We start from the raw sequence: 24,622 nt of genomic DNA, 5'->3' as shown, positions 1-24,622 counted from the left end.
GAGTGAGCATTTCTAGTTCTATGTCCGGAGAAAAGTTTATTTGTATTTTATTTTTATGCATATTACATTATATTCCAATAAGCATAACCAGAATAGCCTAAATTAATCTTAATCTGAAAGTGCTGTGCATGTAAACGTGGTCACTGTCACAGATTCAGGACAAATGTGGAGTGCTTATGGGTCATGACATGTCCTGTTGTGTCTTTGAGCGTGTTGATGCTGGAGTTTTTATTTATTTATTTATTTTTAATCGGGATTAAAGTGGACTCCAGCCATGCTTCCTATAATCAGATTGAAGAGCTGCTGTTCGCAAAATCACATCTGGATGGAGCCTGTGAGGGGGGAGGAGTTAGTTTCTATTGGGATAAACAGCTTCACAGTAGCCTAATATAACAGCGATGTACTGCATAAGTGTTATAATAATTCAAAACTCCGTAGCTGCACGCGCTGCACAGTCCAGATTTACCGACCGACACATGCACATCTTGCACAGCCCTAACGGACGATACAAACGCACATCGGTCTGTTACTGTTGTTTATATCATAAAGTCTTATGGTAAACTGTGTGCAGAGTCAGACTCATGATTCATGCAAGACGTTTTAAGAAAGTGTAATCTGTCTCCTCTCTGGAGATGATTCTCGGAACTGCGACTCAGTGTTACTGACGGGACACAAAAGCTGTTATTTTTATTTTATTTTATTTTTTTGGAGATCAGGCGATGGTGCAGAAATTGGGTGAGTTCATTATTTTAAAATGATCTCGTTATCACAGAAATTGTCATTTGCCAGTGCTTCTTAAATGTCACTAAATTGCTTTAATCTAGTTAGTTTTGCTTTAATAAGAGAATCCCCTATCATATACTGCATGAATCCTGCAAAGCAACACACCATCTGCTGTGATGAATCTCATGCTGTGTTGCTGTTCGTTGCAATGAATTCAAGTTTATCGTATTGCTCAGTATTTGTTTGGCACGAGTCTCTGAGAATTATTAATGAATATATAATCCATCTGAACATTTTTTTTTTTTTTTTTTTTACGTGTCAGACAGATTTGAAGGAATTTGAAGGATTGGGCATTTATGTGACGTTTTATAATGTGCATGCAATTGTTCTATTTATCAATAACACATTCTACAAAAGTTATGTCTGTTTATTTCCAACATTTAGTCTAGATCTTTCTTATGGTTGTCTTCCAGTAGGCTGTCCATCAACATGCATTTTACTGCCAGTGGTAGTTCAGAAGAGATTATTATAGAAGGCCATGCGTATCCAAGTCTGAGATTTAAATTAGTAATCAATAACATTTTGGGAGTGAATGTTTCATTGTACATCATGTTTTTACCCTGTTGCAAGTCAGCTGTAATTTGACAGATATTATTTAGCAGAATTTGTAACCATTTCATGGTCAGCTTGAAAGAAAGCCACTCATATTTCATTCTACCTCACCAAATGATGGTTTAGGCACACTGTTTATACTCTTATATCCTATACAGTAATGTTGATTGTTCAGTATATTAGATGACACATGAGTTCTGACATCATGCCACATAGATGTGCCCTTGGACAGTCTGTTGGTTTATTATTTCATCAGTCCGGTTTGAATGGAGTAGGGATTAAAGAGAGTTTGCCAGTTGCTGGAGAATTGGTGTCACAGGGTTACATAACCACAGAAGGCCGTCTTTAACTTACTTTTAAATGCCTTACTTGACCTAGAAAGATAGTGGGAGATTTTTGCTTTTAATTGAGTCAGTTGACTGAACTAAAGTTCCGATTTTTCCTGACTAAGAGATATATAGCTTAGTCTCTCATTCTGGTTCCCTTGATGGACTTAATAGTATTTTAGGATGCTACAGTCTATATAGAAATGGTTACAATGGGCAAAACAAAATGAAGGATAAATATAGGATAAAATCAGGCACAAAGTGCATGAACTTTCTTAAATCTTTCTTAAATCCTTATATAACAACATAGTGTCAGTGCTTTCTGTGTGTTTAGAATGTCAAAGTTGTTATCGCCCAAAACTTATACAGTAGTCAACATCTGAAGTGGATCAAAACCTTTTTGAAAGTTATGCATGAATTTTGAACAATACCCGTTCTTGTCTTAGGACAACTTTGATTAACTTTTTTGATCCACTTCAAATGTTGACTACTGTATATGCATTATATAAGACTAGTCTAGACAATATTCATATTCAAAGAGGGTCATCTGTAGAGCAGTGGTTCTCAGCTTTTTGACTTGAAGGCCCCCTTTATCAGACGGTATATTTGAAATCAACTATGTTCCCCGACAGTTTTCAGCATCCCTCCACCACCCTGTCTCCTCACACTCGCCTGGTTACTTACTATCCTAACCAGAGATCCGGGGGGAGTACTCTGGGTTCGGGCCAAAATACCGAGCTCGGGACCCTCTCCTCGGACAGCAGGCCAAATACGCATACTCTTTTACTCAATCTGATTATGTATAAGTGTGAACTCGTGAATTAACAGAAACTGGGAGTGCTGAAGAAAATTAGTTTTGTGAAGAGCTGTACGTTCTTGAGTAAATGTATATTTGAGCATAATTCATTTAAATAATTTGAAGTCATCCCTGGTTGAGAACCACTGCTGTAGAGGGAAAAGAGTTGTAGAAGTTACTTCATTGTGGAACAAAACTGATCCAGTCAATGTTTTGTCCAAAATGAGCATTGCCAAAGAAAGAATCTTTCTCATAATCATATAATGCTGTGTAATGCTTTAAAAACTGCTGATGGAAGCAAAATAACTGTGTTGCCCAGATATCTGGGGCAAAATAGTTTCATTGTCTTGTTTTTGCTGACTCAAAAATGTTTTACTTGTGCCGTGTAGAGATAAATCATGGCAGGGATGACAGGGAATGAAGGAACCCACAAATTGTCCAGTGAGATCCAGAGGCCGGGTCTACAGCCACAGCATGACACGGACCGGAGGGGAATAGTGATCCAGCTGACGGACACCGAGGGTGAATGGGACAATCTTGATGACGATGACCTCATATTCACCTTGGACTGTGATGGTAAAAAGTCACTCAGCTCCCTCCATACCCAAAGACCATGTTCGGTCGACATTCAGACAGAGGGGGAGTGGGGTCTCAGCTCACCTGCATTCAAAGTTCCTCTCTCTCCACCTTCATCAGGCTCCCTGGGAGACTCTTTTCTTCCGGGTTCTGGCTTCCTCTCGCCTACTCACCGGCCCTTGGCCAGCTTAGTGAAGTCATTATCTACAGAACTGGAACTGAAAGAGTCTTCTTTAAAGCCCAAACCACTCCTCAGCCTTGTAAAGTCGATTTCCACCGAGCTTTCTCACAGTGAGCCTGAAGTGTCTCAATCCAGGTCTGATTCCAAGCTCAATCTGCACTTGTGGACGCAATTCACCCAGCCCAAAAGCCGCAATGGTGACTCCCGCACCGCCCCTCCATCTCCGGTCAACCTGTCCCCCACTGAGCCCAAAGCAAGCTTCTTTAAAATGGAGCTGGAGGACACCCGACGCAAGCTCTCAGAGGCCATGCAGGAACCTTTGAGCATGTTCAGTAAGATCATGCGTGAGGAAAGTGTTGGAAGCCCCAAGCACCAAAGGAGCACAGGATCGATGGACTCTCCAAGCTACAAAAACGTCGGAATCGGGAAATCGAACACTGATTTGACTGTATCCGAATCTCCTAAACGTGCTAGGAAAGTAGAAAGTGAGGTTCTACCGGAGTGCAACTGGCCTGTGAGACATCGTAAACGGTGTATGCAGAAATCCTCCCTCTCCCATGACCACCATAGCACACAGATAGACATTGGACCTGTGATGGAGACCAGCATTAACAAAACTGATCAAGGTTTGACAAAGCAATGCTCCTGTCCAGTGCCAGGAGTGGCTCTTGGTTATATTGGATTAGTGTCATACTGCTATTTTATCATTCCTTTGTCAGCATATTGGTCTGGCCTGTTCCTTGGTTTAGTGTTTGGATTAATTTTGGGGCTTGTGCTCATCCATTGGGGCTCCATCAGAGACCTGTCCACCAGTCACCAACATAGACTACATGGGACCTCCTATAATAACATTCTCTTTGAAACCCCGCAGAGCAATGTACCTTCCCTCAAGGTGAGTTGCATTTTCATTGCGAATGTATTTGTTAAAACAGAATTGGTGTTATCTCTGTACTTGCAATGGAAGCTTGCATACAATAATATAATGCATGCATTTGTAATGTAACCCAGTATTAAATAATAGTCAGAATAGCAAAACATTCTATTGAATTTTTGGACAATATGTTAAAAAGAACTGTAATATATACAATATACGCTTATATCCTCTTATGCTCACCAAGGCTGCATTATTTGATCAAAAATACAGTAAAAATGTATTCTTGTGATGGCAAAGCTAAATTTTCCGCAGGCATTGCTCCAGTTTTCAGTGTCAAATGATCCTTCAGAAATTATTCTAATATGCCGATTTTGTGTGCAATAAACTTTTTTTATTACTATCCCAGTTTAAAAATGTAACTGCTTAATAATTTTGTGGAAAAATGTCTTAAATTATTGCATAATACTTTCATGTTTAACAGGTTATTTATTTTTTTATGAGCTGTTTAATTAATAAGATTTAATTAAAATCAAAACTGAATCAAAAGAAAATTATGTAATTAAAACTAAATTCATAAAATGATCCCGTGATGGGAACCCCTGAAAGGTTCTATATACAGTATGAAGCGCCTGACAGAACCTTTTAAAGAATTAGTTCACCCCAAAATGAAAATTTCCTAATAATTTACTCACCCCAATGCCATCCAAGATGGCATTCATGTCTTTCTTTCCTCAATGGGAGAGAAATTATGTTTTTTTGAGGAAAACATTTCTGGATTTTTCTTCTAACAATGGACTTCATTGGTTGCATCGTTTTTAAGTCCAAATCAATGCAGTTTCAAAAGTGTTTAAACGGGCTGTACGCGATCACAGCTGAAGAAGAGGTTGTTATCTAGCGAAACGATAGGTCATTTTCAATTTTTTACCTTCAATACTTCAATATTTCGGATTGAGCTGATCAATAAACGGACAGGGAACTACGTCATCACGTTGAAAGGTCACGCCAGCGCCGGCAATACTATTTGAACTACTATTCATATTCATCAGAATGTTATTCATATACTATTCATATTCATATTCACTGAATACTATTACTATATGTAATAGCAAACAATACTATTTGAACTATCCTCCTACGTACGGTCGCATTGTAAACAGTGGGGCGGTACTTCTGCCGGCGCTGGCGTGACCTTTCAACATGATGACGTAGTTCCCTGTCCGTTTGTTGATCAGCTCAATCCGAACTATTGAAGGTAAAAAGTCTATAAATTATATATATATTTTTTAAATGACCTATCGTTTCGCTAGATAACAACCTCTTCTTCAGCTGTGATCGCGTACAGCCCGTTTAAACACTTCAGAGACTTTTGAAACTGCATTGATTTGGACTTAAAAACGATGGTAACCAATGAAGTCCATTGTTAGAAGAAAAATCCAGAAATGTTTTCCTCAAAAGACATAATTTCTCTCCCATTGAGGAAAGAAAGACATGGATATCTTGGATGGCATTGGGGTGAGTAAATTATTAGGAAATTTTCATTTTGGGGTGAACTAATCCTTTAAGGTTCTATATATCCTTTTTTACTTAACTCTTTACTGTCACTTTTGATTAATTTGATGCATTATAAATATCAGTTTCCATTATAAATTTATCTTAGTAAAGAGATTTTTCATGAAAGACAATTTTAACTCATGAATAATACCCAAATTTCTTAGCCATATTTGATACACCCATTTTCAACACAATGTTTCTGTATATAAAGTATCAAGAATCAAGTTAGTATAAGTTGAATACCCTGCATATCCACTTATTACAATTTCATTTTGAAATATCAATAACAATATAAAAGTTGTTCTTACTGTGACTATCAAATTTCCCAGCAAAAACAAATGCATCATGACACAGGCAGACATTTTGGAAATTGTTACAAGTCCTTCTACTTCCTGAAGAGCATGGATAATCCATGAGGGGGCAGAAGACATGTAGTTGGTCTTTTCAATATAGGGTTAAATGCTAAGAAAAGCAACAGAACTTGCAGACTGCTATTAAACCAAGACCTGCACTTCAATGTGTCAAAGCTTATGTCCTTCAGGAAACAGTTTTTATTTTTAACACACTGCAGTGAATTTCACAGTGTCTAAAGTAAGCATTAAGCATCTTGCTTCTCTCCAAAAACTGAGCAAAACCCTTATTACCAATCTACTGTGTTATAAACTCTGCTCTTCAGTGTCTTGATGCAGAATAAAATACACCCACTGCTCATCACAGCTCTTATCCTGATGCCCTACTTCTTGAATTTGTCAGTCTTTGTGTTAAAACTTTGTAGCGAGGATGCAGAGAATACAGTAGAGTACAAGCAAAGTGTATCTGTGTTCTAGGGCTGGATGAACGAGATTTACACATACGATCCAGAGACTTATCAGCCATCTCTCATGCACTCCGTGTATGTCACATTGGATGGACCCTGTTTGCGGCTTGACTACCCACGTAACAGCATTCCTCGCTGGGCTGCCTTTGATGAGCCCTGCTACGAAAAGCAATTCACCCACTCACGGATATTTCGACTCACTGGCAGCAAGGTTTGTGTCCCACTGATTTTATCCCCTTAGTAGAAAGAGGTGCATTGCCCTTCAGTGGTAGTGCGACACAGTTTTGCTTATGGTCTCTAAACCCAAATAGCTTGAATTATAATGTGGCAGAATGTTGCATGGATGTCACATAATCATAATGAAGTTGTTGCCTTGGTAACAGGTATTTCTTCTGCCACTGGCTTTGGCACACAAGAGAGTGTGGAACAGGAAGTATCCTATCTGCATAAGTTTGGCTGAAGGAGAAGGAGCTGTGGAAGAAGACGAGATAGTAGAGGGTCCGGGCGAGGTTCAGAAAGTAGAGAAACCCCCTGGATCTATGACTAATGTTTCCCAACCTGTCACACTTTACCTCTTTGGACGAACGGGACGGGAGAAAGAGGAATGGTTCCATCGACTGTTTTCTGTGTCCATTCACAAAGAAGAGGACCTTTTTGAATCTATATTTGGTGGTAAAGTTGCAATCATTTATGATGAAGTGAACATACAACATACGTACAAAAAACAACAACAACAAAAAACATAATTTGACAATATGTCAATTTTTTGTATGATATTTGATTTATGTAACGTATTTGATCAGGCTTTTAATATAATTTATTGATCATTTCTTTTAATCTATTTTATTTTTGTTAATAAGGGAATATTTTTACTTTGCTTTGTGTTAGTCAAAAACAAAGAATGAATAAATTGGCCTAAATTTAAGATTTATGTATTTGAATTCCATATAAAATTTCTATTCATTTGGATAACAAACTAATAAACTTAAAGGGTTACTTCACAAAAAAAAAAAATTCTGTCATTAATTACTCACCCTCATGTCGTTCCGAACCCGTAAGACCTTCGTTCATCTTCGGAACACAAAGATATTTTTGACGAAATCTGAGAGCTTTCTGACACCCCATAGACTGCAACAATATTACCACTTTCAAGGCCCAGAACAATAGTAAAGAAATCGTTACAATAGTCCTTGTGACAAAAGTGGTTTAACCTTAATTTTATACAGCGACAAGAATACTTTGTGTGTCCAAAAAATGACTTTATTCAACTATTTATTCTTTCCCGTGTCAGTCTCTGACGCTGTTCACATTGTAAACAGTGCACCGCTTCCGGGTTCTACGTCAGAAATCCGGCTCAGTATTGGCCGGCTCCTGCGTCAGCATCACACGCATGTGGAAGAGAAGAAAGAGAAGAAATTGTTGAATAAAGTCGTTATTTATGTTTGTTTTTTTGCACACAAACAGTAGCTTAACATTAAGGTTGAACCAGTGTAGTTACATGGACTATTTAAATGATGTCTTTACTACCTTTCTGGGCCTTGAAAGTGGTAACTACTTTGCAGTCTATAGGGGGGTCAAAAAGCTTTTGGACTTCATCAAAAATATCTTAATTTGTGTTCGAAGATGAGCAAAGGTCTTACAGGTTTGGAACGACGTGAGGGTGAGTAATTAATGACAGAATTAATTTTTGGGTGAACTGTCTCTTTAATGTGATGCATATTGTCAGTCATAAATAAATGAAAAAGTTAAGATTTCTGCACTCAAAAAAGATTATCATGTTATTATTATTATTAACTATTAACTAATTGATTGCTTAGAATCAACATAAATCCATTCAGTTAAATTCATCCAATCAGTATGAATATGGTTAAAATATGGCTAGATGTGGTACAAGCAATATTCGATTAGTTAAAATGTGGAAACACTATTCTAATCATTTCTTTTGCTCTCTAGATAAATCTGTATTGTGTGAGGAGAACACTTATGGTCTGTCACGTGGTGGTGACGGCTCAGTCAAGGACAGCAGTGAAGATGTGTTCCACAGTGATCTGGTTGGCAGAGTAAAGGAGAACATACCAGACTATACTTCTTACATGACCAGTCTCGTCTTCTCAGCACACGCCAGTCCTGTTCAAAGCCCCTGCCAAAGCAGCACCCAGGGCAGTCCTACTGACAAAGAGCAGGTGAGCTTCAAACAAACATGCTTTGTCATAGAACGCTTTGTGTCAGTGAACGAGCTTTGTCATCCCTGTAAAGGCGCAAGCTGTGAATAATCTTTGTCACGTGACCATGTACAAAAGCCTGATATACAGATGTTGCCAAAGCACGTCAAAGTAAATCTTCTACATGACAGGTAGGCCTACTGTATGTCAAAGCACATTTATCTAGGTCTAAAACATGTTGGCTTTACATGATGGTGAATTGCTAATGAATAAAACTAGGTTAAATATTTAGCTAAAGATTCGGAATTAATTATTAAACAAAGCTTCATTCCTGTGGGTGTGGGAAGTGTGTCAGATGCTAAAATTGACAAAACTGTAAAACGAATATGTGTTGCCTCTAAATGCAGGAAATACAATTACAAAAGCTTTTAAATTGTTTACTGGATTTAAACCTTTGTTTTACTGAAACCTGAAACTTTTACTGGCTGTACTATATGTGTCACAGATATCCAAGGAAGACTAAGAAGATGACAAATAACAACAAGGTTTATTTATATAGCTCAGAACTGAGACAGCGTGCAAACATCACACACGAACAATACTGGACGATGAACTGAACCATAGGCAGGAACTAAATACACAGAGATGTTTAACTAAAGGATGAACAGCTGTGATGAATGTAGTTATTGTCCATGGTGAACAAAGGAACACATGTGATGAGTGAAAGTCAAAACAAACAGAACATGACACTGACAATATGAAAATGTGCCCCCCCAAAAAATATTGGAATGGGATTAATAAATTAGCTTATTTATCAACGATCAAATTCATATTTTCATTTTAAAATGCAAATATTTCACATATTTTCCAATGATTCATCATAGACTACCATTCAAAAGTTTGGGGTCAGTATCATTTTTAAATGTTTTGGAAAGAAGTCTCTTATGCTCAACCAGGCATTTATTTGACTAAAAAATACTGTAAAAATAATATGAGCTGTGCTCTGTTTGAGTTTTCATGTAGCTCAGCAGCGCCTATTTGCACTAAGTATTTTGTAAATAATGTGGCAAATAATGTTTTTTTTGTGCAAAGCACACGCGTCGCTTCATAAAATCGAGGTCAAACCACTGGAGTCTGCGTAGGCTGTCAATTGAGGGACAGAAAGCTCTCAGATTACACTAAAAAAGATCTTCATCTGCGTTCTGAAGATGAATGAAAGTCTTAGAGATTTGGAACGACATGAGGGCGAGTAATTAATGACATCATTTTCATTTTTGGGTGAATTAATCCTTTTATCGTCCTTGTCTCTAAAGCCCTCCCCTACACCTACCACTAACCTGATAAATACATTATTCACACTATTAAACACTCGTTCCACTTTATTTCCACTTTTCAAATATCTTCTTCATTTATTTATTTTTTAACCACCTCTCCGAGCTAATATGCAATGGGAAATGGGAGAAGAATGAGTTTGGAAAAAGGCAGATTCAAACTCAGATCGGTCACTTCAAAAGCTAACGCCACCTTGCTTTATTCTCCACCACGCAACTGATCCTGTTTTCAATGGGATTTCTTTTGCAATTTTGTCTGGCTCAATCAGAAAATGGTTGGTGGAGTTAGTGTAAATAGCCTCTGCCAACAAGGCGAGCTATTGGTGTAAATAGAAACTCCGTTAATGGTTTTGAAACCATGATACTTTTTCAGGATTCTTTGATGAACGGAAAGTTCAAAGTACAGCATTTACGTAAAACAGAATTCTTTTATAACATTATAAATGGCTGGACCGTCACTTTTGAGTGATTTAATTCATCCTCACCGCTTAAAAAATTTATTACAAATTTTATCGCTAGTGCACCGCTGACTAGAAAAGCGTTTTTAAAGCTAAAATGTTTTTTGCTTTTTTTGGTATAAAGTCAATTTTCTACATGGCAGGTATGTATAAGCACATTTATCTAGGTCTCAAACATGTTGGCTATACAGTACATGATGGTAAATTGCTATATAAAACTGGGTAAATATAAAACTTGGTAAATTATTTGGCTAAAGATTACTCATGAATTATTAAATTAAGCTTTTTTTTCCCCTGTTAGTTTTGCCTTCAAATGCAGTATATATATTACAAAATGCTGAAAGATGTTTTACAGCATTAAAATATTCTGAAACTAATATATTAATCACATTTCAAAATGTTGTTTTGAGGCACACTTTCATAATGTCATAAAAAAATGCATAAAATTTCATACAGTTTTGTAATGGGATTTTGGAATTGGATTAATAATAATAATACAAAGTTTATATTTCAATTTTAAAATGTAAATCTTTCACATATTTTCCAAATGATTCAACATATCTCTAGAAATTACAGTTTACCCCTAAAGTGGAGCAAATTGTGCCTTTTGTTGTCACTTTTTTTCAGAAGCAATATGTTTTGGCACAGTGTTTTCAGTTGAGAGCAAATATCTTGAAATATACAGTATGAAGAACTATTATTTTTACCTATTTAATATTTAATTTCTCCTTGCTTTGAGGACTATTTAAGTCAAAAGGGGTGCAGCTTACCCCACATTGTAGAAAATTACAATGTGTCTTCCATCACCCTCTTAGGAGCAGACCTTTTGTTGCAGTGAAGATGAAACAAAGCCTGTCTGGTTGAACGCGATAATTGGTCGAATCTTTTGGGACTTCCTCCATGAAAAGTACTGGGCTGATAAAGTCCAACAGAAAATACAGCGAAAGCTGAGCAAAATTCGGGTAAGAGAACAGACAGGAATTACATCATGTTCTTTAACTGGATAAAGGATGTTTTTTTTTAAATCTTCCTCAAGTGAAATAAATAGATTATGATAATAATAGTCCTACCCTGTGTCCATGTGTTTCTGAGTTTACCCTCTTTTACCACAGTTGCCTTACTTCATGGATGAACTGACCCTCACCGAACTGGCCATGGGCTCCAGTATGCCCCAGATAACAGGCACTTCACTGCCACAGATCAACAGCAGAGGTGAGCAGGGCTCCTAAGAGCCTCTTATAAAAGAGCATTTGGTCATTCATCCATCACGACTGCTTGAGCGTATGTGTTCCTGCACTGAGTAGTAGATGAGATGTTATTATCCTTCTGTAATCTCAGGGATCAAAGGAGCGCATAACATCACGTCACTCTCCTCAGCGAATAGGAGCTCGCGTGTGTGCGCGTGTACACGTGTCTGTTTACACGCTCAGCTGCATGGTGAAATGCTCAATGTGAAGAACATGCGGGATGTATTATCCCCACGAGAAGTGAAGCTGTTATTGTGTAGGGCACAGTGTGTGTCTTTTACTCTCCGCATCATGATCTGTGAGAATTATGTAACATGTCATGGCTTTCAACTGTCTGGCTCCCTCGTTCAGGTCTCATCCCATTTATGGATTTATAATGTGTGCTAGTAGACTTGTGGGCATTTTACTGTGCTATAATTATATGGACTTTCATCCATGAACAGATCTTGACCATATAGGTTAGTAACACAGGCTTAGAGTCTTTGATTTCAACACCTTACAACATTATTAGTCAATATTAAAATAGGTTAATTAATATATGTGAGCTGAGCTGATATATCTAACATTTTAATTGTTACTTTTTTTATTACTTTTTATTTAATTTATAAGAAGAAATCACGCATTTTCTGAATAAGCATTTCTTTAATTCTTTCCCTGCCATTGACGAGTTATCTCGTCTTTTATGAGAAAGTGCTTCCCCGAGTTTTAACACCTTTCCGTGTTTTCACTTTTATAAGGTAGGGGGCGCTATTATGCATCTTCTGAAAGAGTACTTAATATCAAAACACAGGTGAAGAAGATGCAGAAACTTGTGATATCATATGTAATCAAATCATCAACACCCCGATCATCAACATTAAACAGAATCAAAATTGCCTTATGTTACTGAATGAAATGTCGACCGAGGACGATGTATAGGACTGTGCCAGCATTAGGGGTGTTGATGGACTCCATCTTGTTTTTATAATCATTCGGAATCTGATCCAGATGGATCTCTGATGGCATGCTGCAGGACTAGCCTACAGCGAATACTGAACCAGACTATTTAGTTGTAGAGCAAGTAATCTCATTGGTTGCAGAAACAGCAAAGGCCAATCAGCTTGTGCTATGTGGTAAAGAGTTTCATGACTGAACTAGATATGTATTGCTGAATGTAAAAGTTTTTGTAACAACAGTTATAACAACAACAGGTAACTTTTGCTATTATTAAAAGAAAAATATCTTTCTGTGTCAGGTATATGGTTGCATGTGGAGGTGGAGTACACAGGAGCACTACAGATGACTCTAGAGACTAAAATCAACCTCTCCAAACTTGGGAAGGAGGGAGTCCTTGAGGCAGAGACAGAGTTGGAGACAATCAATGTGCTGTAAGTTTTTGGAGAATAAAAATAACCTTTCTGAATTGTCATCATCCAGTACTTATTATCTCAAAACAGCATGGCATATATAAAGTCTACTATATAACCTGCAGAAAAAGAATACTTAAATTGAACAAAAGTGGCAGTAAACACTGTTAGATTACAACAAATATTTTTGATTTCAAATAAATGTTGTTCTTTTGAACTTTCTATTCATCTTGCTTTCCACAAAAATATTAAGCAGCACAACCGTTTTCAGCATTGATAATAAGCCATGCTTCTTGAGCACCAATCAGCATATTAGAATGGTTTCTGAAGGATCTCTGATGTAAGATCATGTGACACTGAAGAGTTATGGTTGCTGAAAGTTCAGATATGCAACACAGGAATAAACGACATTTTAAAATACATTTAAATAGAAAACAGAAAGAAATACTTCACAATATTACTGTTTTTACTGTATTTTTATCAAGTAAATGCAGCCTTGGTGAGCATCAGAGACAAAAAAACATTAAGACTCAGTATAATCCCAGTGTCATTTGTGGGTTTATGTCTATATCTGGTTATGATGAGGTCCTGTCTGGATGTGTTGTGCAGTAGCAGGTCCAGGCTCTCTGTGCTGGCTGACAGTGATGAGGAATCCTCAAGTGCAGGATCCTCGGATGAGGAGGAAGTTTCATCTGCTGACACTCAAGGAACCCTGACAGAAAAGGCTCTAGCTGGTGTTGAGGGGTAACTATTATTTACTGAACAATTAACATAATTCAATAAACATAATTCGTTATTCTCTGAGATTGGGATGTTGCAACTATTTGCATTATTTGGATGGGATGTATTTCAGAAATGCTGTCTTTGTAAATTAAGTGGCTTGCTGACATTATAGGGAAAATTAAATTTTCTTACCCTCATGTCGTTCCAAACCGTTCTTTCTTCAATTGAACATGCAATATGTTGAGATATTTCAGAGAATGTAAACCCTGGTTCTTGTCCACGGTCACCATTCACTTTCAATGTATCGAAAAGAGCAGCTTGGACATCTTGCTAAATGTCCCCTTTTGCGTTCCAGCCAAGAGGGTTTGGAGCGACATGATTTTTGGGTGAATTATGCCTATAAAACATAATCTCTGTCTTTTTTGGAGTTCTTTGTCAAACATGCTTCTTAAAATAAATCAAAGCCATCTGATGAAAAATTCACGTTGCCTCCCGCAGGGCTGCAGCTGGAGGCAGCACTAGCAGACGGATTTTGAAATTTGTCGACAAGATTGCCAAGTCGAAGTACTTCCAGAAGGCCAAAGAAAATGAGTACATAAAGAAGAAGATAGAAGAAATGTCCAACACCCCTCTTCTGCTTGCGGTGGAAGTTAAAGAGCTCTCTGGAACCCTGGCCGTCAACATTCCTCCTCCCCCCACAGACAGAATATGGTACGAGCCATTGAACACGCTGTTAATGTTGCATCGGGGATTGAAGCTTTGCTTAAGCTCACACAATGATTACAGAGATTATCGAAAGCAATCACGCTCCTTAATGATTGGTGTCATTCACTCTTTAACTTTGTTGTAATTCAATTTCATTTTCATAATTAAGGATTAGAGACAAGTCTGCTAACTGGGCATGATGTGATGAATTCAGTGATGCAAAGAGGAGGAGCAGGATTGTGGACCAATGCAATTTCACTGTGGGTGTCCCTTGTGAAAAAGAAGTACACTTTAGCATATTTTTATTTAAAACAAATAGCATGGAATTAATTTACTTTAAAAGAATATACTTAAGTTCGAAATTAATGTTATGTTTCCTGACACTTAATTGCATGTTAATTTCAATTAAATGAAAGTATAGTTTAAATTTATATTAAATGCAAATTGCTGAACTTTAGAGTGCTTTTTTTGACCTGCTTAAGTAGGATTTTAGTATCTTATATGTAGTTTCATAATAACTTTTATTGGCTTTGAAATATGTTTCAATTATACTGCTCGATGTACTGACAGGGATATATGGTAACTGAAATATGTCATTTCTATTGAAACTTGTGTTTAGACACATTTTGCAATTATGAAGTAGCAATTTAGTACAATTAAAATATACTAAATTAATGTAATATTGACCAACACACTACGGATACAATTATAATCAAATACTTAACTTGTGCTTTAGTATGTTAGTCAGTACATCAAAATAAAGCATGACAAAAGAGTATTAAAATGTAATGCTTTAAAGGGGTCCTATTATGCTTTTTCACTTTTTCAACTTTAGTTAGTGTGTAATGTTGCTGTTTGAGCATAAAAATGATCTGCAAGGTTACAAAGCTCAAAGTCCACTCCAAAGGGAGATCTTTTATTAAACAGAATCCACTGTTCAAGAACTACAACAAACGGCTCGTTTGGACTACACCGCGTTTTTTCTGGATCTTGTGAAGTCACAATGGTACTCATATTGAAGTGATTTTTGTGCATTCAGGTTTGCAGACATGTCTTTGGATACATGCACCAGAATAATAAGTGTTTTGTTGTTTCTCTTTTAGGTATGGTTTCTGCGGACCCCCGAAACTTGACCTAAGAGTCAGGCCCAAACTGGGAGAGCGAGAAGTGACTTTCTGTCATGTGACTGAATGGATTGAAAAGAAGCTACAAGATGAGTTTCAGGTTTGTTTTGATGAGATTGTGATAGCTTCATGTTCTTCATAGCTTCAATTATGTATTGGTATAAAGACAGTTTAAACAAATTTGGGAAAACCCTGCCTTTAAATTATGTACTTTAAAATGTTTGAATTAACCTCCATAACAATTCTTGTCCGATTTCCTAATAATTTCCCAGGAAGTTTTTGTGTTGCCCAACATGGATGACATTTACCTGCCGCTAATGCACTCTGGGATGGACAACCCGACAGCTTCCCAACAACATCCTGCAAAGCTGTCCCAGCATTCCTCTGTGGCCTCCACTGACAGGTGTGATCTGGAACATTCTGCAGAACTACAGTAGTGCCTCCTTGTGGACAGACATGTCAATACACCGGTATCAGGAACTCGCTCCTTTAACTTAAAAAAACTACTAGGAGTGTAACTTGTAATCAGCTTCATTTAAACATCCCACACATGTTCTCTCTTAATTTATTATCTCCCATTATCATACATTCCCATTTCTTGGAAACCCAAAACAGTTATTCCTATCATACCATTGGCTTAATGTGTGTTTAAAACCATTTTATTATTTTATTGTGTTTATGTCCTAAGGACAACTGATTATTTGTTGAACATCCACAATAGCTTAAATTAGACGTATAAACATTAGTAATAACAAGGAAATAGTAAATAATAAAGAATTTATTAAAGAATTCATTTTTAGTCATAACTCGTTTTGAAAAAAGTCTTACATGTTCCACAAGTGTTTGCTTTTTACATTATGAAGTATCAAGACAGTTTTTGTACGATTTCACATTTTCTTGTCAAGTGTCACTTCAAGATTGTAATATCTGTAATCTGTAATAACTTAAGCAGGCATTTGAATGTTACAGTTATTGTTTTTTCTTTTTAATATTTGTGCATTAGCATCAATGTCTCACTTTTATTAACCTCTCAAAGCTCTAGGAGGAATGTGCTAAAAAAATTCTCTTTTTCTGTTTATCGTGCTTTTCTCTATACACAAACAATAAATCTGTAAAATTGGTTGGTTGTGCTGCCCTTAAAGGGATTCTGTCATCATTTACTCAACCTCATGTTTTTAAACCTGTATGATTTTCTTTGTTTTGCAATCTGCAGAACACAAAAGAAGTTTTTTTCTTTTCTTCAGTGTTGTTTTATACCACATTGACTTTCATTGTATGGACAGTTGAAACATTCTTCAAAATATCTTCTATTATGTTTCACAGGAGAAAGAAAGTCATACAAGTTTGGAATGACATGAAGGCGGTTAAACATTTCTGGGTGAACTATCCCAGATGATTACAAAAAGGGAAAGATACATTTAATAAAACTCGCACATAAAAAACTAACTCGAATGCTTTCTTTGAATCCTGAAGGATATTTCCGTCATGTATTTCTGACTCTTGAACTGTTAGTGTGCTGGCGTCTGCGGCTGCTGCTCGGACTGGCGGCACTAGCGTTAGTCCAAGTGCTGGTTCCCTCCCCTGCTTCAATTTCCAGATCGTCGACCTCCAGGCTCTCACACATCAGATTGATCTGCCTTCTTATTTGTGCCATCCGGCTCTGCATGCGCTGCATCTTCCTGCGTAGGTTGGCAGCGATGGCCCTCTGCTTCCTCCGCTCGGCTACGTAGCGCTGATGTAGCTCTCGGTAGCAGTTATGTTGGGCCTGGTTCTCTCGGACGAGAAGCGTCCCGCAGCCCATGGGACACGGTTGTCGCCAGTGGATACAGCTCTGATCATGTGCCTGGGCATCTTTCCTCAGCACCTGCTGCCCACAGCCCTCATGAGGACAGAGCTGCCACTCATACGGACAGTTGGAGATGTGGAGGTACTCGTTCGAGAGCGGGAACGTGGTTCTGCAGCCCTGCTGGGCATTTCGACACTAGGAACACAGACACATGGTGTTGTTCCACATTCACAGTTTAAAGGGTTAGTTCACCCATCAATTAAAATTACCCCATGATTTACTCACCCTCAAGTCATCCTAGGTGTAGCCTATATGACATTCTTTTTTTCACAATTGGCGTTATGTTAAAAAATGTATTTTTTTTTTTTTCTGTTTTGAAGTCCATCAAAATGCATCCATCCATGATAAATGTAATCCACACGGCTCTGGGGAGTTAATAAAGGCCTTCTGAAGTGAAGTGATGTGTTTGCATAAGAAAAAGATCCATATTTAAACCTTTATCGACTAAAATAATTAGCTTCCAGCAGACGACCGTACGCATACTATGCAAGCCGACTTGCGCCACAAGAGTAACCCATGTATGATGTAGGAGTAGCGTAAGCTTTGACGCCTCTCGCGGTTCTAACAAACAGGGCTGGACAACAAACTCAAGCTCCTCTGACATTTCTCTTTAAAAATTGTTGTTTTAGACTGGTGTTGTGTTTTATTTTGTTTTGCTCTATCCTCTGTGCCTCCGAGTTCATCATGGCGTCATTCGTCAGGCGAAGGGTTACTCTTTCCTTGCGTAAATCGATAGTTATTTTAGTCAAAAAAGTTTTAAATATGGATATTTTTCTTATACAAACACATCGCTGCACTTCAGAAGGCCTTTATTAACTCCCCAGAGCCGTGTGGATTACATTTATCATGGATGGATGCACTCTAATGGACTTCAAAACAGAAACGGCCATTCACTGCCATTATAAAGCCTGGAAGAGCCAGGACATTTTTTTATATAACTCCGACTGTATTCGTCTGAAAGAAGAATGTCATATACACCTAGGATGGCTTGAGGGTGAGTAAATCATGGGGGAATTTTCATTTTTGGGTGAACTAACCCTTTAAGCACGAGACACAACTTTATATTAGACTTGAGCTTTAAAAATGTTGCCTACCTTGATTGGTAAACGGCCAATGGATTTACTCAGCTTAAACAAAACTAGCATTTGGTTCTGGTCAATAGGCTGCCTGCAGCAAGGGCATTTCACCTGTCTGAAATAACACTGGCTTTAACATTTGCTCAAACATCCAAAGCAGAAGTACTGTACACTACTCTTCAAAAATTTGGGTCGTTAAGTTTTTTTTTTTTTTTTTTTTAAAGAAATTAATACTTTTGTTCAGCAGGGACACGTTGATAAAAAGTGCCATTAGTGAATGTTTTTGTCACAAAAAAACTAAAAAATGCTGGTATTTTGAAGCTTCTGTTCATCAAAGAATCCTGAAAAAAATGCATCACTGCACAGAATGCACACAAAAATATTAAAGGGGTGGTAAAATGCCCTTTTCACAAGATGTAAAATATATCTATGATGTCCCCAGAGTGTGTGTGTGAAGTTTTAGCGCAAAATACCCCACAGATATTTTTATATAGCAAGTTAAAGTTGTCACTTTTTGAGGGTTTGCAAAAACGCACCGTTTTGTGCCTGGCCCTTTAAATGCAAATGAGCTGCTGCAGAGGGCGGGGTTTCAAGAGCTCGTGTGTGTTAGCAGCTGCTATTACCTCACACAGACACACTAAAATGACAGAAACTGTTCTGCCTTTAATGTTAAAACGGAGTCAGACAAAGATGGAGAGACTCAAGAAGAAGTGACAACATGTAGAATGCAACAGGACGTCTCTGAATGGTTAGTTGATGAATTTATGTTGCTGATGTGAAGTTAACTATCTTCAATTAAGATATTCTGTCATGATAAATCTATAAATCGCTCATATAGGAACTGTTGTGAGATGCACACAGAGTGACTTTCTATTGCATGTGAAAAGATGGATGCTAAAGTTTGAGCTGACTCACAAATGTACTCTTATACAACAACTTTTCCTCTTCTCAACATGGACTGCGTGTTCCCGGGGTCGGGGTTTATGTAAATTCTAGGGTTAGTGATGTCACTAACCCGGGAGGAATGTCGTGTAGTCCTTTTCTTTAAAAGCAAATATCTTCCTTTGCTTTGAACTTTGAGTATTGTAACTTTGCACATGTTGTTTATGCTCAAACAGCAACATTACACACTAACTAAAGTTAGAAAAGTGAAATCATAATCAACCACCCCTTTAAGAAATAGATAATAGAAACAATAGATTCTACTAAAAATAGTACATCTTATTACAAAATAATGTAAGCATACAATAATTATAAAAAAGCATAAAATATAATAATATTCTATAAAATTTAAATCTTAATATATAATGCTGAAAATTCAGCTTTGATCACAGGAATAAATTACATTTTCAAATATATTAAAATAGAAAACACTTGTTTTAAATTGTAATAATATTTCACAACATCACTGTTTTTACTGCATTTTTGACATCTTCACTTCTTTCAAAAACATCAAAAATTCTCACCGACCTCAAACTTTAAAAGAGTAGCGTATACTGGAAAGTGTTACAATCCATCCCTGGTTAGCCATGATATTTTTTTAAACAGGCAGATGTAAAAAGCTTGCGTGTAATATATTTCAAATTAAACAAGATATTCAGAGTATACTATGCCAATTAAGTTATAAATCAAATTATAACCCAGACAGGAAATGTAAATTTCCTACCTCACTTTTCTTTTTTGTTATTTATTTTTATTTTGTTGTCCTGGAAATCCTTTTATAACACTTCCCAGCTTCATCTAATCTCTTTTGTTCTGGTTATTATAAAATATTGAAAATTGCTACCTTTTCATCCACTGTAAAATGCATTCCTTGCAGAAGACATGGTTGCATTTGAGTCGTACAGGGCAGCGTAGAACGGCTCTACAGATGACACAAATCAGATCATCATCTGGGGTTTCCACAAACTGCTCCACTTCATAACCTCCAGTCTAATGCCAAAATAAAAACAATTATCATATACAAACATTTCATTCATATATTGTGATGGCATATGGGTGCTGACTGCTAGCATCATTACTATTTTTTCAATGATTAATATTACTAATATTAAATCAAACTATTTCAAACCACCCTTTTATAGTAAAATGATTCATGTCATATATTATCAGACTTTTTAAACATAATGTTTAAAGCTTGTAATATGTACATACATTATTTTCCCGCACAAATATCTAATTGTATGTAATGTAATTAAAAAAAAGAAAAACTCACCATTTTCACTTGTGTTACGAGGACACGGCTAATAGATATGTTAAATTATCTGGAGAGGCAAAAAGACAGACAGATCTGTCATCACAACACAGAGCAAAACATCCCAAAGGTGATCACTTGACCCTGGATCATTCAGAAATGCATTGCAGATGTCCAATTTTCTCTTCTTTTCCATTCTAGCACAAGTGACAAATGTGGTTAGCACCTGACAACTTTTTTACACTAGCCACTGGGACCCTATTTTGGTACCATCTAGGTTTTACTTATTAGACAAAAGCATTGCTATGGAAACCGGTGACCTTCAATGGCTGCCTGCTCTAGAGGCTACAAGCCCTATTCTGTAAACACACAGGTCTGAATGACCAATGAACACACAGCAGCACTTTATACACAATAGAATATATCATAAATCATTATAGAGTATGTGGGAAAATGATGTCCCAAACTTTAACAATTAAACTAAGTCAAGACCTGTAATTGGGAAGGCTTTAGCTAAAAGCTAAAATAAAGAAAACACCAGATTGGACTGGCCACCATTCATATGTACAGGGGAGAATGGGGGTAATATGTGTCAATGGATAAGTTGTGTAAGGCTACTTTTGATTACATAATTGACCCTTGTTTTAATGTTTTTCAGTGTTTTTTTCCCCCAGTGTTTACACATCAGATTTTGCATAAATATATTTAAGTGGATGAATTTGTAAAAAATCTAGATGAAACTTACAATCAAAACAATCAAGGAATTGCTAGAATGCAGGACAAACTAGAAGCAGAATAATCAATATAGAACAATATAGGGAGTGAATGTTGACGCAAGAACCAAACAGATCCTCTGAACAGACCTATGACCAACTCCGTGATGAATCCGATCTTAAAGCAAAAGAAACTGGATGTAATATTTGAATGCTACCGATCCAAATTCTGATTTCTGACTTGTGATGCAGTCTGAATCATAATGACACCATGTTCGTTCACTGCCCAAGGTTTTTTTCTCCATTTCTGTCACCTGATGGACTTTGGGTTCCTTGCCACAATCGCCTCTGGCTTGCTTGGTTGGGGACACTTAAAATCAGTGTTGGGGAAAGTTTCTTTTAAAAGTAATGCATTACAATATTGCATGCGTTACTCCCCAAAAAAGTAACTAACTGCGTTACATTACTTTTGCGTTACTTTTTCTCACCTGGGCTGGGCTTGCTTGTTTGTTTTTTAATAACAACAAAAAAAGTTATATTTTTGGCAAATGTTAAGGCCCTTTCACACCAAAAGTGAAATGAATAAGCCTCAGGCTGAAGGAAATACATATTTACTCCTGTACAGTAGGGGGCGCAGCTCAAACAAACCTTTCAGCTGCTGTTCTGGATTAAAGAACAATAGGTTACAAGTGAAGGAAATTCAACACTCTTATTTATTTCTAAATCTAATCTAAAGTCATTTTTGCTTATTAATATGGTTGAATTAGATCATTGAAGGTCAGCAGCAAAGACATTGGTTAATAAAGTGAGATTAAATACATAAAGTATATTTGTGTAATTTAAGTTAATTATAAAAGTTTTGCGTAAAATTCTGAGATTGCATTTTACTGTTTTTATTCATTTTGAGGAATACTGAATGTTTTCGTGCAAGTGAGATGAGTAAATGCATGTTCACATTTAGTCTAGAACTAAAATGACCATCACGTTTACACAGCGCACACACACACCTTATCACTTTATTTGTCTCAACCATTGGGGACAGGAGAGCTTTTTTTGTAAATTTAAAAAGTATGCGTTACTTTACTAGTTACTTGAAAAAGTAATCTGATTACGTAACTCAAGTTACTTGTAATGAGTTACCCAAACCACTGCTTAAAATTCAACCATATTATTGAACTGAGCTGGACGATGACATCACTGTTTTTCTGCAGAACTGCTTTATAGATGAAAATTAACTATTTAATAAGTGATGATCTTTACAACGGAACTGAATTAACACTGAACAACTGACTTCAGCTGACACTATTTTCTTTTAGAGCTGCTGTACAGCCGAAATGAAGTTCACAACTTAATTTAGGGAGGAGTGAACCCATCTAATCTTTCAATTAATTGCCGGAGCAAAAGCTCTGGCTCACCTTGCTCTGGCATCAGATGTTTTGGCATCCCATCTACCCATCTCCACCAACATAATTTAGGCATCATCATCTAAGTGTGGTGGGACGTACAGAATTTCGTTTTTAATTAATTGAATGCTTGTGGGTAATGTAGTGTCCAATTATATTCCGCGAGGGAGTGTATAAAAATGTATCCGAATGCACCGTTTGTGTGTGTGTGGTCACCGCCTGTGCGTCATTGCCGGGGACCGCCCATTCCGGTTTGTTATACCAGAGCCCGTCTACGGAGAGCCTGCCCACTCCCTATTAAGTCCTATTGTACCGAACTTTGGTTGTAGTTCCACCAGAATTCCACTGGGGGCGATCGCCCATGAGTGCAAAATGAATGGGAGTCTATGGGGCTAGACGGCTAAATTTGTCTCTTTCACCCGATTGCCGTTGAGAAATCTCAGATTCGATAGTAGGTTTTGCAAGTTCAACATGGGTTATAGGTCGAAAGTTGAATGAACGAGTACTTATGTCCTTTCGATTTCTTACAGGTTGAGTTGTTGTTGCCCATAACACGCTAGCATTCTGCTAATGAACGCTGATTGGTCAGTGAAGGACTGATTACGACCAGAGATACCGCTTGATGGCATTGTGGCATCCGAAGCGGGACCAGAAACAAACAAAACAAAAACTTTTCTAGCACGTGTATTTACTTGTGTCAGCTGTGTTGTCGATGCCTCGAGAGTAAACAAAGTGCAGAGCGCGAAAGCACCAAAGTGACTGAAGGATTGCCGTAAAGCAGTATCTCTGGTCGTACGATGTGTATGACGTCATTGACACTTTAAAATACTTTTTAAAGCAAATAAGTGACTCTAAAAAATCTAACACCCAGCAATGTGTAATTTCTTTGCATCTCCTTTCGAATACAATATTCAAATTACTAGACAAAAAAATTTATCCTGAGAAAAGTGGATTTTGATGGGTATACTGCCATAGACCTCCATTCATTCTGCACTCGTCCTGTGAGCGCCCTCATATGGAATCAGAGTGGAACTGCAACCATTTCAGAAGCCGGAAGTGTACTGAGAGTGAAACTTCTCGCCTTATTAGACATTCTCTGGTTATACCTTCCGCTTGAGCATTATGGCGGATGGTTCGTTGCTGGGGGTGGTTGGCGGCAGCTATTCATTTGCCCCTCCTGCATTCCCATGCTTTTGTTGGCATGGCGATAGTCTGTGTGCGTGACTTGTATTTGCGACCCGCTATGAAATGAAGGAATAATCTGTTCTCGGATACTGTGCGTTCAGTGAGGCCTGCGGGGCAACACTATTTGATGCTGCTGCTTTGTCGATCCTGGTTTCTCCTGGACAACTCGCACTCATAGGCCCTCGTGTGTGGTGGTGGGATTCTGTCACGGAGTGCTGTGCGTTCATGCTTGACCTTATTGGTGTGCGTGTGTTGTGGTGAGACCTGCGCACAGGGTGGTATAGGAGTCTTGTGCTCATTAAACTAGTTTCCCTGCCATTGGTAAGCCTCGGCCTCCTTTTCATGTTTGGTTTCTTTAATGTTTGTATGTGTAACCTGCTCCTTAAGTCTTTTAATGTTTTAAGATTACTGCTTGATGATTGAAATAAAACTTTTGTATCTTGTGGTATCCACGTCTCAGGCCCTTCTTTCGATAACCACGTTCCTGTGTGTCCTTTGTAGGTGGTTAAATTCATTAATAGTCATATTACCCTGTTTAACAGGGTGGCGTAGTCAGCTATATCGTATAGAGGTTGCTTGCTCTCACCTCAATGCGGCGTCCCGCTACATTCTGGCGTAGTCGGCAGGGTAAATTTCTTTGTTGGGCCGAGACG

At 37.6% G+C, this 24,622-nt stretch overlaps 2 protein-coding genes across 2 annotated transcripts; one reads left to right on the top strand and one right to left on the bottom strand.

Moving 5' to 3' along the window:
• The first annotated feature begins 231 nt into the window (after nucleotides 1-231).
• Nucleotides 232-17,000, top strand: tex2l (testis expressed 2, like). Its single transcript, XM_084433454.1, has 12 exons — nucleotides 232-735; nucleotides 2,847-4,106; nucleotides 6,467-6,667; nucleotides 6,840-7,128; nucleotides 8,410-8,639; nucleotides 11,223-11,369; nucleotides 11,520-11,619; nucleotides 12,889-13,021; nucleotides 13,610-13,744; nucleotides 14,222-14,434; nucleotides 15,532-15,652; nucleotides 15,825-17,000. The coding sequence occupies exons 2-12, from the start codon at nucleotides 2,856-2,858 to the stop codon at nucleotides 15,987-15,989; spliced, it is 2,985 nt and encodes a 994-aa protein (XP_084289580.1). The 5' UTR covers nucleotides 232-735; nucleotides 2,847-2,855; the 3' UTR covers nucleotides 15,990-17,000.
• A 12-nt stretch (nucleotides 17,001-17,012) lies between these two features.
• Nucleotides 17,013-23,905, bottom strand: rnf151 (ring finger protein 151; the record flags this gene model as incomplete). Its single annotated transcript, XM_084434593.1, has 4 exons — nucleotides 17,013-17,533; nucleotides 18,493-18,589; nucleotides 20,261-20,406; nucleotides 23,891-23,905. The coding sequence occupies 4 exons, from the start codon at nucleotides 23,903-23,905 to the stop codon at nucleotides 17,036-17,038; spliced, it is 756 nt and encodes a 251-aa protein (XP_084290719.1). The 3' UTR covers nucleotides 17,013-17,035.
• Between the last annotated feature and the right edge of the window lie 717 nt (nucleotides 23,906-24,622).

This window comes from Rutilus rutilus (assembly GCF_951802725.1).
Source record: "Rutilus rutilus genome assembly, chromosome: 16".
NCBI lineage: Eukaryota > Metazoa > Chordata > Actinopteri > Cypriniformes > Leuciscidae > Rutilus > Rutilus rutilus.
The sequence above is the reverse complement of the archived record's forward strand: the minus strand, read 5'-3'. Positions and strand labels throughout refer to the sequence as shown.